At 42.0% G+C, this 12952-nt stretch overlaps 1 protein-coding gene across 2 annotated transcripts in view; it reads right to left on the bottom strand.

Moving 5' to 3' along the window:
• Nucleotides 1-781: 781 nt before the first annotated feature.
• LOC309331509 (uncharacterized protein C11orf24 homolog) overlaps nucleotides 782-12952 on the bottom strand; it is a 32671-nt gene continuing 20500 nt past the window's right edge. For both annotated transcript variants that reach the window (XM_081843743.1, XM_081843744.1), the window contains 3 exons: nucleotides 8189-8432; nucleotides 5437-5550; nucleotides 782-2862 (listed from right to left, as the gene is read on the bottom strand). In XM_081843743.1, coding sequence (XP_081699869.1) covers nucleotides 1670-2862; nucleotides 5437-5550; nucleotides 8189-8345 — 1464 coding nt within the window. In that variant the 5' untranslated portion in view covers nucleotides 8346-8432 and the 3' untranslated portion in view covers nucleotides 782-1669. The remainder of the gene's footprint in view (nucleotides 2863-5436; nucleotides 5551-8188; nucleotides 8433-12952) is intronic.

Raw genomic sequence — 12952 nt, 5'->3', positions numbered from 1 at the left:
AAGGCATTATTAAAATATTCACACACTTGTAAAAGATTGGGGGGGGGTAATCTAAATAGTCAAATATGAGAGGGCAAAGATCTCAGGAGGATTTTCTATCCTGCCCAAGCAACAGTCAATCTCATCCAAAAAAAAATCAAGGTTGGTAGATAATCCAGTCTCTGTTCTATGAAAATGGGAATGTCTCCATGTGATTGTGGGGCTGTCTGTTAGATGGGTACACTGTAAACTCTTTCAGGTAAATTGCTTTACTAGCTGAACTACTGCCTTTTCACCCAGGACCCAAGAAGATCAGACCCCATACTCTGAATGCTCAATTAGACCTTTATTTAACACAGTGTGAGGGGCTTGGACTTGTTGTCAAGTTCACTCCCAAGGCTGTAGCTAAATATTGTTTCCATTAAGCATATTCCGCATGATGCATGCTGGTCTGAATGGCCTTAAACCATTCACAAAACTGGAACCTTTTGCAGTCATCATTGGGAGTCATGATTCAGATTGGGAGCCATGAAGGCTCAGCAGCCCTGAAACCCTGCTTATATACCTGGCCTGTGCCCTAAATGCACTGGGAACAGTTCGCAAGACTGAGATACACAGGGAATGAGGCAGGGTGGGGAATCACGCAGCTGAGAAGAAAGTGTATGAGCGTATGTATGAGTGTCTTGATCTAGGCAACAGGAATGACTGGATCTTAGAAACTCAGTTTGCTTGCACATTCAGGTTATCAAAGGCCTTATATGAGGAATGGGGAGTGGCAGAAGGGGGGGGGACACAGTAAGCAAACCTTTACATGCCCTCCAGGGCCTCATTTATTGAGTGGGTACAAAAATAAAATCATATAAAGATGCAGAAGCACCTCAGCGAAGAACAGTCACGATTAGGAAACAGCACAGCATGAACATGGCTTAGTACACACATTTTAAACAAGCAGGGAGCTCACTGAAATAAGATGCCTGTTCTGCCAACATTGCCCCTGACAGGGAACATTAGGAATGCCTCATGGTTCTAAAGAGCTTTCTGTCCAGACACTTCAGAACTCATAACCTGCCAACAAGCATCGCTCCTAAGGTTGCATCTCAAGCCAGCAGCGTCTCCCGCAACTGGTTCAGTGCTGTAGCTGGAAGCAGAAAAAAAGGAAACGTACCGTATGGAAGGGGTCACCACCTAGGCCAAGGGGGGGGGGTTGCACCTGTTACTCTTTAGGGTTCTGCCACCTGCACCAATGCTGCCAGTCCTCTGCAATCCATCTGGACTGGCAGCAGTCAACACAGTGCCTTGCAGAGACAGCCCCTTTCTGCTTTTTGTTATGCAGGGATAGGCAGGGTATTAACAGAACTCGAGAAAGAGGAGCCTAGGAAGCACCACAGTCCTCAGAGGAGGGCTGCCTGCAGCATTAGCCCCTCTTTGCAATGGCAAAACAAAACTGGCACAACAGAAGCAAAAACTGAGAAATAATATGTCAGTGGCAACCTGATGGTTAAAAAAAAAATACTTTTAGAAGTAGAATACATGGCATTTCTCCTACATTGCACCAAAGGTAATTTGGAAGCACTTTCAGTTGGTCTTATAGGCAGAACAGGGAACTGAAAGACAAGCCACCCATGGCTTTCGACCTCCCACAAGAAGTAGATGTATATATTGAATGCCTGGCTTTGGATTGCTATTGCTTTCACATCTCTGAGTCTGCATACATCCCATTGATTAGGTAGTCCACTTGAGTGTAGTCTTTCTTCTTGTAGCTCTCATAGGCCTGTATCACAAACAATACTACAATTGTTACAAAAAACAGGACTCCAAACAGAAGCACTGCTAAGAGCAAACTAACATCTACTGGACGATAGCTACCCTCACTACCTGTGTCCTGCTGATCTTGGCCTTGGTTTATGGTTACTGATTTGGGCGGTGCCACTGGACTTTTCGTTGCAAACACTGACAAGGGATTTGTATAAGTTGTGACAAGCACTGGTTGACTCGTAGCACTCGCAGGTTGCTCTGCAGCGGTGGTGGTTTCAGCACCCTTTGCGGTCACACGAGGCGTTACCCTATCTGGAGTTGTCTTTACAATTGTTGTGAGTTCAGCTGACTTTGTTGCTACTGTGGTTGGTCTCTTGGTTGTCTGAGATATGCCAGTGGCTGTTGAAGTTGGTAGATTCTGGGTGGCTGTAGCTAGTGGATTCTGGGTGGTTGAAGCTGGTGGATTCTGGGTGGTTGAAGCTAGTGGACTCTGAGTGGCTGATGCTGGTGGATTTTGGGTGGTTGCATTTGAAGATGAGTTTACTGGGCTTCTTGAGCTGCTTCCAACACTGCTAGAGTTCACTGGTATAAGAATGCCAGTTGCCATACCTGTTTTGAGGGTTGTGGGAAGCACTGAATTGTTTGCTGCTGTGGCAAAAGTAGTAGGAATAGTCCTGGGAGGAGTTGTTTCAGCAGCTCCCAAAGTTAACTTACTGGTCTGCGCCCCTTTTGAACTTGATGTACTGTTAACAGTAATAGCACTTTCAGTTAAATGGAAAGGTGTGGGAGGCAACAATGGTTTCTGAGGGGGAGTGCTGGGACCAGAAGTCACATTTGGGATGCCAAGAGTTGTGTTACCATGCGTTGTGGTTACGTTGTTACTAGCTGTGGTTATGGCTATTGTTCTACCTTGGGAGATGGCAGCGATCGTGGAAGTGGCAGTGGTAGTCGTGCTAACTGCAGTACCTTCTGCTACCTTCCTCTCTGGAGCTGTTGGCAAAAGAGGCACTTTTGTTTCTGTCCCAGCAAGTCTTGTTTTATTCTGCAGCTCCTGCTCTTCAGCAGACTTTCCTGTGTTGTTTGTTTGAAGGGCTCCTTCATGATCTCTCCTTTTACGGATCACAAATTCTGGCCAAAAACAAAACAAAAGACCAGAGACACAATCAGGATTGGGCTGCAGATAAAAAGTAGATCAAATGGCAGTCGATAAAAGAGTCCCAGGAGTTGTACTTTTGTCGTGCCACCTCCATTTACAGTGAATGAGAGCTATAGAATCTACCAGCTGTAATACATCATTGATTTCCATCTACAGAATTGCATAGATTGACACATATAATACGCACCCCAAATACAACTTGCAGTAAGAGAACAGATATTGCTTTAAATAATTGGTTGCATAGATCTTTTAGACTAGTTATGACAGAAGCGAACATCTTCAGTAGCATAACTTCATTACCACCAGTTAGGTTTATATATATGCGGCATATACTCCAATATAACCATTCTCCATCCCCATATGATTAACGAAACATTTTTAAAGCAGCTGCCATATTGCAAAGACTGAACAAAGGCTGAAGGACTGGTTCCACTGACTGACTCCCATACAAGTCAAGGGATCTTTAACCCCCCCCTTCAGAGGGGACAGTAACAAGGACTTTGTTGGAGACCCACCTGATACACCTCATGTCTTGTCTGCTTAAGGGAGTGGCTGAGGCACACAAGATGTACATATAAAAAAAAGAGAGCCTTGTCTTTCACGCAAGGGAAGAAGACTTTTTAGAAATCACTTAGCCTTAGCCTGTGCCACAAGAGAAAGTTGGCAGAGGTGTACAGCTGAATGTCTCCAAGGAAGTGATTGAGCTCCCGGGGCACCAGTTGTTTATCCTTCTGTTACTCAAGCACAAAACACATCTTAGAAGTCCTTTCTGGATCAAAATTCAAATTCAGCTAAATATCAGAAAGAAAATAAATAAATGTATTTCTTGTCACGACTATTCGCTCTTAGCTGCAAGAACCTGTTCAACTTAACATGGCAGCTAAGTTCCTGAGAAGTATTTAAAGGCCAGAAACAAGCATGAAAAGCTGTCCTTTCAAAAATGCATGTACAGCAGAACTTTCTCACACCCTTTACAAGACTGATTCTCCAGTTCCTAACATGCTTTGTTTTGTTATGGTGTCACTTGCAATTAGAGCAGAAGACTCCGCTGTTGCAAAATCCAGTGTTAGCTACGGATGCTAAAACCACTCCAATTACACACAGAGCCTCCAGTTTCTGGCTTGAAAGCCAATAGGAAACGAATGCCAATATTACCTCCTTTCCTCAGGGAAACAAGGGTGCAAGGATAAACAGAAAGAGCACCCAGAAAAGGAATGGTAGAGGCACTTTTAAAAGGGGGACAATCTAAATCAAATTGTTTCAAAACCGCACAATTTCATATCCGAGCCTTAGTGTCAGGCAGGATTGTCAGACAGGGTTTTGGTGGGACCTGGTTGGACAAAGTACTGACAGTGCCAGCCCCCACTTCCCTCCCCTCTCACAGGAGGATTGCTTCATAATCCTCAATTCCTGCTGGCCTCCCAAGCATCAGAAGGCAGGCGGACCCTTCAGTCACCCACAGGCCTTTGCTGATGCAGACCATGATGTTTTGATCCCACCCTCTGCCACTCCCCAGGAAATAATCAGATTCATAGTTAACTGAGCTAAGTTTCTCTAGGATTCATGAGTTGGTCATGAGTTGGAGAGGCAGTGTGGTGTAGTGGTTAAGAGCAGTAGACTCATAATCTGGTGAACTGGGATCGATTCCCCACTCCTTCACATGCAGCTGCTGGGTGAGCTTGGGTTAGTCACACTTCTCTGAAGTCTCTCAGCCCCACTCACCTCACAGAGTGTTTGTTGTGGGGGAGGAAGGGAAAGGAGAATGTTAGCCGCTTTGAGATTCCTTAAAGGGAGTGAAAGGCGGGATATCAGATCCAAACACTTCTTCAAACTCTTCTTGGTTAGACCCTGGAAGGGATTCACCTAACCAGCCCTGCTAGTGGAAGCCCTGAACAAGGACCTCTCCCCTCTCCTCTGCACACTGAAAATGGATTGGGAGACACCCCCCCAAAAAAAGAAAAACAATGTGCAGGGGGAGGAGAGGGAGGAATCATTACACCTGGCAGACTGAAATGCTTCCACAGATGGGAATATTGAAAGAGCATGGCATTCCTAGGGTGGGGTAGGGAGCCTTTTCTATCTTGGAATTCAGATTATGGAATACTTCCCTCAGAGTATTTTCTTCATTGCCCAGTGTTATGCTGAAAACTGTATTCTTTTGGAAGGGTTTTTTTTCCCTTTAGTTAATTCTCTGCCTGGCTTTTTTTGTCCTTCTGATTCTGCAGCTTTTAATTGTTGCCAGTTTTTTTAATATTATACTTTATATTGTTACATTAGACTGCTTTGTCTTAAGACACCTTGAATATTCTGCCTAGAAAGGTGGGGTATATGTTTTTAATATAAATAATCAGTCTCGCAAAATAGCCTATAATCACATCCAAAGAATCTTTACCTCTCAAATGAAACTTGTGGAAATCTGATAGAGCCCCCATTAAACACTGTAAACATCTGGATGGTGAGGTAAGAGAACGTTGCCTTTAGTAATAGCAATAGCTGCTGCAGCAGCAGGTTTTTAATCATGAGCTGTCCCATTGAATCCAAATTACCTCCCATTAGTTCTTTAACATCCTGTGTGCTGGCGTTCTGACATGCACTCAGCTGAGGACAGCGCAAAAGGACACAGCGGCTCTGATACAGCACTGACCAGCAGTAGAGATTACCTAGAATATCACACAGGAAAGGAAGATCATCACTCTCACTGGTATAAAATGAATCACATTTTATCCTATTAGCAGAGTTTTAGTATGGTGACATTTTTACTTATTTTATTTCATAAAATGTACATACCGCTTGATTGAAGAACAAAACCTCAAAGCGGTTTACAAAAAAAAAGACAAAACAATAAAATCATTACCAAAATTTTACAACTGTGATTTAAAACATACAGAGAATGAAAACTGCAATAAAATAGACTAAAACAAATTAAAACTCCTACAAAGCTCTAATCTCTGTGAAATGAACAGCACAAATACTAGACTGCAACAACTTGTCAACAATATTATACTGCTTCCCTGAAAAAAATGAGTAAACAAGGACAATAATGTCACAGATAACGACTAGTGTGCAAGTAATGAGTGAGGATTCAAAGGGGTCCAGTTACAATAAGAGTTTTGCTGTGAACAGTGTTAGTGGGACAGAAAGCTTACAACATGGGTAGGCAGACTAAGGCCTGGGGGCCAGATCCGGCCCAATTGCCTTCTACATCCGGTCCGGGAATCAGCGTGTTTTTACATGAGTAGAATGTGTGCTTTTATTTAAAATGCATCTCTGGGTTATTTGTGGGGTATAGGAATTTGTTCATATATTTTTTTTCCAAAATATAGTCTGGCCCCCCACAAGGTCTGAGGGACAGTGACTGCCCCCCTGCTGAAAAAGTTTGCGGGTGGGTTATAATATACAATTTGAGGACTGGGAAAAATTATGGAAGGAAGGCTTAAAATTTACTGCATGTATGACGTTAAAAGAGAATGTGATGAAAATGTTTTATAGATGGTATATGACACCGGCAAAATTAGCAAAAATGTATAAGACATGTAATAAGTGTTGGAAATGTAAAGATAAAGAAGGTACTTTTTATCACATGTGGTGGGAATGTAAGAAAGTGAAAGACTTATGGGAAAAGATATACAATGAACTGAAGAAGATCTTAAAATATACATTTAATAAAGAAACCAGAATTCTTTCTGTTAGGAATAGTAGGAAATGAGATTAAAAGAAAAGACTGTAAATTTTTTCAATATGCAGTAACAGCAGCAAGAGTGTTACTGGCCCAGAAATGGAAACAACAAGAAATACCGACTGTGGAAGAATGGAGAATGAAACTGTTAGACTACGCAGAACTAGATAAACTGACAGGGAAGATTAGATACTTAAGAGACCAAAAGTTCATCGAGGACTGGGGAAAATTTGTGGAATATCTGGAACATATAAGTGAGGGACAGATAACGCTAATGGGATTTAAAGAAGCACTGTGAAAAAGTAAGAAGTATTGTCTAAAGGGAATAGGAAAAAAGAGATAAATAATGTCAATATAAATTTGAGAAATGCGTAATCTAAATAATAACTATGGATGATTTACGGAACAGCTGAAGGAAGTCCTAAAAAAAGAAATAAGTTGTGAAAAACTTGATGTGAAATTAATATGTTTTTGTTTTGTTTTTTTGATGTTAATTAATAAAAAAATTATATATATAAAAAGAAAAAGTTTGCTGACCCCTGGCTTACAAGCTCCAGGCAAGTCCCTTCAGATAAAAAGTAGAAGCAAGATACAAGGAGAAGGCAGCTACAAAGACTTGCATTTCAGCCATGAGGGAGGGGACCAAAGCTCAGTCGCAGGGCACGTGCTTTGAATGCAGAATGTTGTTGGGGCCGAGCTTTGAACTGCCATTTAAGAAAACCTCCAGCAAGAAAACTAGGAAAAGGCTCACATCTGAGGACTTGGGAGAACTTCCCTGCCAAATGAAGTAGACAGTGCTGGACTGGAACTTGTGTCTTACGATGAAAAGGTAAGAAGCTGGGCACATTTTACTTAGAGAAGATTGTGGTGGGGGCATGATGAGCAGCTTCGCGGGGGGGGGGGGAGCCACCTGAGAGCAAACCCAACCACTTCCTAACTTATAGCAGCATCCATAAAAGCTAGGTAACGTGAAAAGTTGCTTTGGGAAACTGAAGTCCTCTTCCCTTATGGCCTTTAAATAGGGAAACTGATGAGGATCTGTCAGGGATGATTTAAGCCTCGAATGAGGTGGGCAAAGCTGTGACCCTCCAGATGTTGTCAGGCTCCAACTCACCACAGCCCCAGACAGCTTGGACAATTGTCAGAGATGTAGTCCAACAACATCTGGGGGGAATAATTTAGTCACCCCGAGTCTAGAAGCTCCTAAAGTTCCAAGGGGTTTGATTAAGTCACCCGTGAAGCTCATGTCAAACTGGATTGAAAAATCCATTCCAAGGATCTCTGGAGCATTCAGGTAACAGGGCAACAAGGACACAGAAGAATGTGAAACTTCATCAAATACAGAGACATCTGGCTAAGGGTAAGTTAAGTAATCTAACACAATTTCCCTGCTAGCGTTACACACAAAGGCTCTTCTATGCTTGCTGCATTGTAAAATTGTAAAAAAGAAATAGAGAAAAGGCAGTCCCTGGGAAACGGATGCTGTTTTCAATTTGACTAAGGTTGTGAAGTCATTTAGCTACTGCATATGTAGCAGCCATAATCACAAATGCTGTGAAAGACCTAAGCAGATGCCTCCTGCCCCAAAGGAAAAGGTTTATGGTCAGGTGAGGTAATCTTACCTGATGCTGTTGGGCCTTTACAAGCTTGCTTGCAATGCTTTTCACTGCTGAGCAGATGTACATGTGTTACCTGGACCCCCCTCTCCTTTAAGATGGAGCTGCCATTTTCAGACACACATAAGGAGATCAACAGAAAAGACCCAACAGCTGTCCACATCTTGAAAGCTTGCCTTGGAAGGAAACAAAACTTCTCTGGATAGTACCTCCAGATTTAAAAGCTGCTGTCAGGTCTTAAGTAGCACATCTGCAAAAGAAAAGAAAAAACACCACAAACTTACACTTTCAAGTCATTTTCAAAACATTTCCTTCACCCAGCTGCCTGCAAAAGCCCTCTCTTTCTATGGGTCCCGCTACCACACACTGGTGTGCTATACACATTGAGAAGACAAAAGGCCACAAGTGACTTCAACAATGGTAGTCTTCTTGAGTTTGGAACACTCCTCTTTACTTTCCTAGCACACTTGACAGAATGGCATATGACTTGGGCTGATGGGAGCAGTCATTCAAAACATCTGGAGGGCACCAGGTTGGCAAAGACTGAGCGACGGAATGGTCTGCAAACATGTGACAGGAGTCAGCTATTGAGACCAAGGGTATCCATGCCAAAGCGGTGCCTGGATTAAATTTATTAATGAACCATTGAAGTTCACAGTTGTGGGACCAATGAATAACTACTTAATATTAGATTGACCCCTAAAGAAAAAATCTTAGAAATATTAACAGACACAAGCAGTATTATTAACATAACCACCATGTAACGCAATCTACTACTACCTCTCTCTGCTCTTGCTCAGTCACCTCCACTGTTGATGGCCCATGGAAGGCCAAGTGTCCCCACAAAAGAAAAAGCTGCCTGAGCACCTCATTGCAAGTACAGTGGTACCTCAGGTTAAGTACTTAATTCGTTCTGGAGGTCTGTTCTTAACCTGAAACTGTTCTTAACCTGAAGCACCACTTTAGCTAATGGGGCCTATTGCTGCCGCTGCACGATTTCTGTTCTCATCCTGAAGCAAAGTTCTTAACCCGAGGTACTATTTCTGGGTTAGCAGAATCTGTAACCTGAAGCGTATGTAACCTGAGGTACCATTGTATTTTCATTTTGCTCATCTGGAAATCTACACTTGAACATAAATAAGGCCTACGAGATCTTTTGCTTCCTTGGCTAAAATACTGCAGAATGAATTTTGCTGCTGGTCAGGGAGCAGAATTATACCACCACGGGAAAGGTCACCTCCTTAACACCTGGGAAACATGCACTGTATTAAATATCTTATTATCAGAAAGCATTTTTTCATTCCATTTCCCATAATTCTGATAGTTTATGTCTCTCTTTGGGGTTGATCACACTGCTTCCATAAAGTTTTAAGGTTTTTTTTTAAAAAGGCAGATTTGGGATGTTAATACCTAAAACAAAACCTTAAAAAGTATTTCAAATTCAGATGCCCAGAAAGATGTTAATCATATAATGAAGGATTAAAATATTCTGCAAAGTGATATAATCCATTTGGAAGCTGTATTCATATCATACCTTCCTTTAACCTCATCACAAGACAGAGGCAGGATTGTATTTTATTCTCATGTGTGAGACAGGTAGCCCACTCACATAAGTGTGACTTCTGAAATCTCCTCCTCTATATATGTGATTGTTTTACATAGTTGTTTCAGATAGTTATGATCATTTAAAATTTCTTTGGATGTTTTAAATTGTTTTATGTAGTTATTTTATTTTTAATTCTCACTTTTGGGTTTGCTGTCTGGACTCCTTTGGAAGAAAGGGTGGGATGCAAATTTAATAAAACAATAATAACATAGGACAGGCTTGCCCCCCTGCCATAGTTTTAGCAACTTTTAAAATTCTTTCTTCATAGGATAAACACTAAGATGTACTAACTTTTACAATGCAAGAAGGGCCTACTTGCTCTGTGGCTGCATTGAGACTTTGAAAAAGACATCTGGCCTTCTTGCATTGAAGTCTCTCCAGTGTCTTAAACAGCAGAGAATAAATCACTGCATGAGACAAATCCTGAATTCAACTTCCAGGGGCTTGGGGTAGCAATATTACAGCAAAAACAAAGCGTTCTGTAGCACATTAAAGCCGAACAAATTTATATGGCAGAAGTTAGTCCACTATACCCTGGGTGTGGGTGTGTAGAAAGGGTGGTGGGGAGATTATGTTTCTGAACAGAAGCACAGTGTTCAGGCTTGAATATCAATCTACAAAATGTTTCAGCCTTAAAGAGTAATAGAACAAGTCTTTGCAGACTTAATGAGGGTAGAAGTTTCCCATTATGGCCTCTCTTGTGGAAGCAGCGATATAGAAACTAGCAAGCAATCTGACTGCTGGACACAGTTAAATTGACATGGTTAGTCTTACATTAGGCTCAACACCAGGCCTCCACTTGGAAACAAGAGTTTACAGTGTGCATGGGCATTACATCCTCTGATCTTCTGTTTGAAGATTTTGCTGTGAACCACTGAAATTTGAGACAGCTGTGGAAGGAGACATGCACCCTAACTTGGCCTACAGTTCTGTGGGTATTCTGACTGGAAGCTGGCCTTTAGCAATGCAGGAAGCTGCTTCTACTGAGTTCAACTAACTCAGAACTATCTAAACTGATTGGCAAACGCTCTCCAGGCTTTTCAGGCAGGGGATTTTCCGCAGCCATACCTGAACATGCCAGGGAGTGAGCCTGGGACCTTTTGTATAAAAGGGACATGCTTTTTAAAATTTCATAACATGCCAGTATTCCAGAAAATGAACAACGCCCCACCCCTATCAGCATTTGGCTCAATCTGATTGATCCAAATTTAAATTTAAACATAAATTATGTTCACTTTGAACCTCCCTCCTATGTTCATCAATAAACCATTGTTTCATTGGTAACATAAGCGGAAAAATGACTACTACTCATACTTAATCTAAGCACAACCACATGGGTTCCTGATTAGGTGTTTAGCTACGTGATGTTTAATGTTCTCACTTATTTCTGTTCTATCCTGCTTCCCCGTTGTTTTTGTTCAAATCAATTCACGAACCAAGAACCTATACATTGACCACTTATGTTGCAGATATTACTGAAAATTAATTATGCTACTTTTGTGATATACAAATGGCATGAGATAACTTGGTCTATTTATTTGTATCCTATGATCCTTGTTCCTAAAACCCCAAAACAAATTATTATTTTTAAAAGCAGCATGTGATCTTCCACTGCGCTGAACTCCCCTTCCGCCTTAGGACCAAGAGAATTCCATCTTGCAATTTGACAACTTTTCCATTTATGGTTGCACGATAACGTCAATCTGCACTAATAGTTCGGGAACAAAACATAGCTTTTAGTAGGCTGTATTTAATTTTGTGCTCCATTATGCCATTAATTTTATGCTCCCTTTTCAAGGTATTTATAGAGTTGACAACCTTTGTTCTTTTTCTGAATGTTTAACTAGGTCAACATTTCTAAAATAAAAATCACCAAAGTAAGTGAAACCCAGAGCTGTGATATTAAGTAGAACTCACAATCAGTGCTTTTTCCCCCCCTAGAGAAAAAGATGCCGGAATGTACCTCCCTTGGAAAGTCCCACCCTAGAACCCAAAGAGGTGAAGGGAGTCTTCCGTGCCTCAGCTGAGCAGCTTAACAAGCACCCACCATAGAAACTAATGGTGCATTTTCACATGCATAACTGACCTACTCCTATAATTGTGTCATCAACATTCTGCTGGTTCAGTAAGTAGCTTCTATAAAGGTAAGGCACCCATGATCCATTTTCAAATACAGAAATGATCTACTCCTACAGGATGTGCAAAAACAATCAGGACTTCACGTTGAGCAACAAGCAGAATCAGTATTTGCATTGGGAGAGGGAATGTCAAGCAGCACTGAAAGAAAAGTCAGAGGAGTGCATAGGAATTTGGCTCAACACTGCAGAATCTATTAACGATACAGAACATTTCAAACGTCTGTGCGGAGTGCAGTGTATTTACACGTTCATAGCCAAAGTTATACTGGATGTGGGAGAGCATTTCAAAAGATCTAATTCTTGCACACCATAAATAGCTCTGAACAGCTTTACAGCATGCCTTTAACTAAGCAGTAATCTTTCGGTCATATAACTCAGACCCAACAATACTACAGAACATCTGCCCTTGCTGACGGTGGATTATTTCCAAAACCGCATCATCTGCCTTTTTGGATCAAACTGTGCAAGTACTGGGGAAGGGCTTGGCTGGTGCTTACATAATGTTCAATAACAAAATCTATAAGGAAATGCTATAGGACAGAAGAAGAAGAAGAGTTTGGATTTGATATCCCGCTTTATCACTACCCTAAGGAGTCTCAAAGCGGCTAACAATCTCCTTTCCCTTCCTCCCCCACAACAAACACTCTGTGAAGTGAGTGGGGCTGAGAGACTTCAGAGAAGTGTGACTAGCCCAAGGTCACCCAGCAGCTGCATGTGGAGGAGCGGGGAAGCGAACCCGGTTCACCAGATTACGAGTCCACCGCTCTTAACCACTACATCACACTGGCTCTCAAGGACAGAGAGGACAATGAATGCAACTAACCTGCACATTGTTGTTATCTAAGCAATAGCAGGGGGAAGTGGTTTTATCCTGCCCCTGCCATGGTCCTGACAAAAATTGCTCCCCCAGCTGCTATGTGCATCAGGAGGGAAGCCTTCTTTGGCATCCCATGCACAGCATAAGGTAAGCCCTGCTCAGTCGGGCCAAAGGCCCATTGAGCCCAGCACCCTGATCTCATAGTAGCC

The sequence above is a fragment of the Podarcis erhardii genome, assembly GCF_964252035.2.
Source record: "Podarcis erhardii genome assembly, chromosome: 1".
Taxonomy (NCBI): Eukaryota; Metazoa; Chordata; class Lepidosauria; order Squamata; family Lacertidae; genus Podarcis; species Podarcis erhardii.
This window is presented reverse-complemented; position numbering and strand designations above follow the sequence as displayed.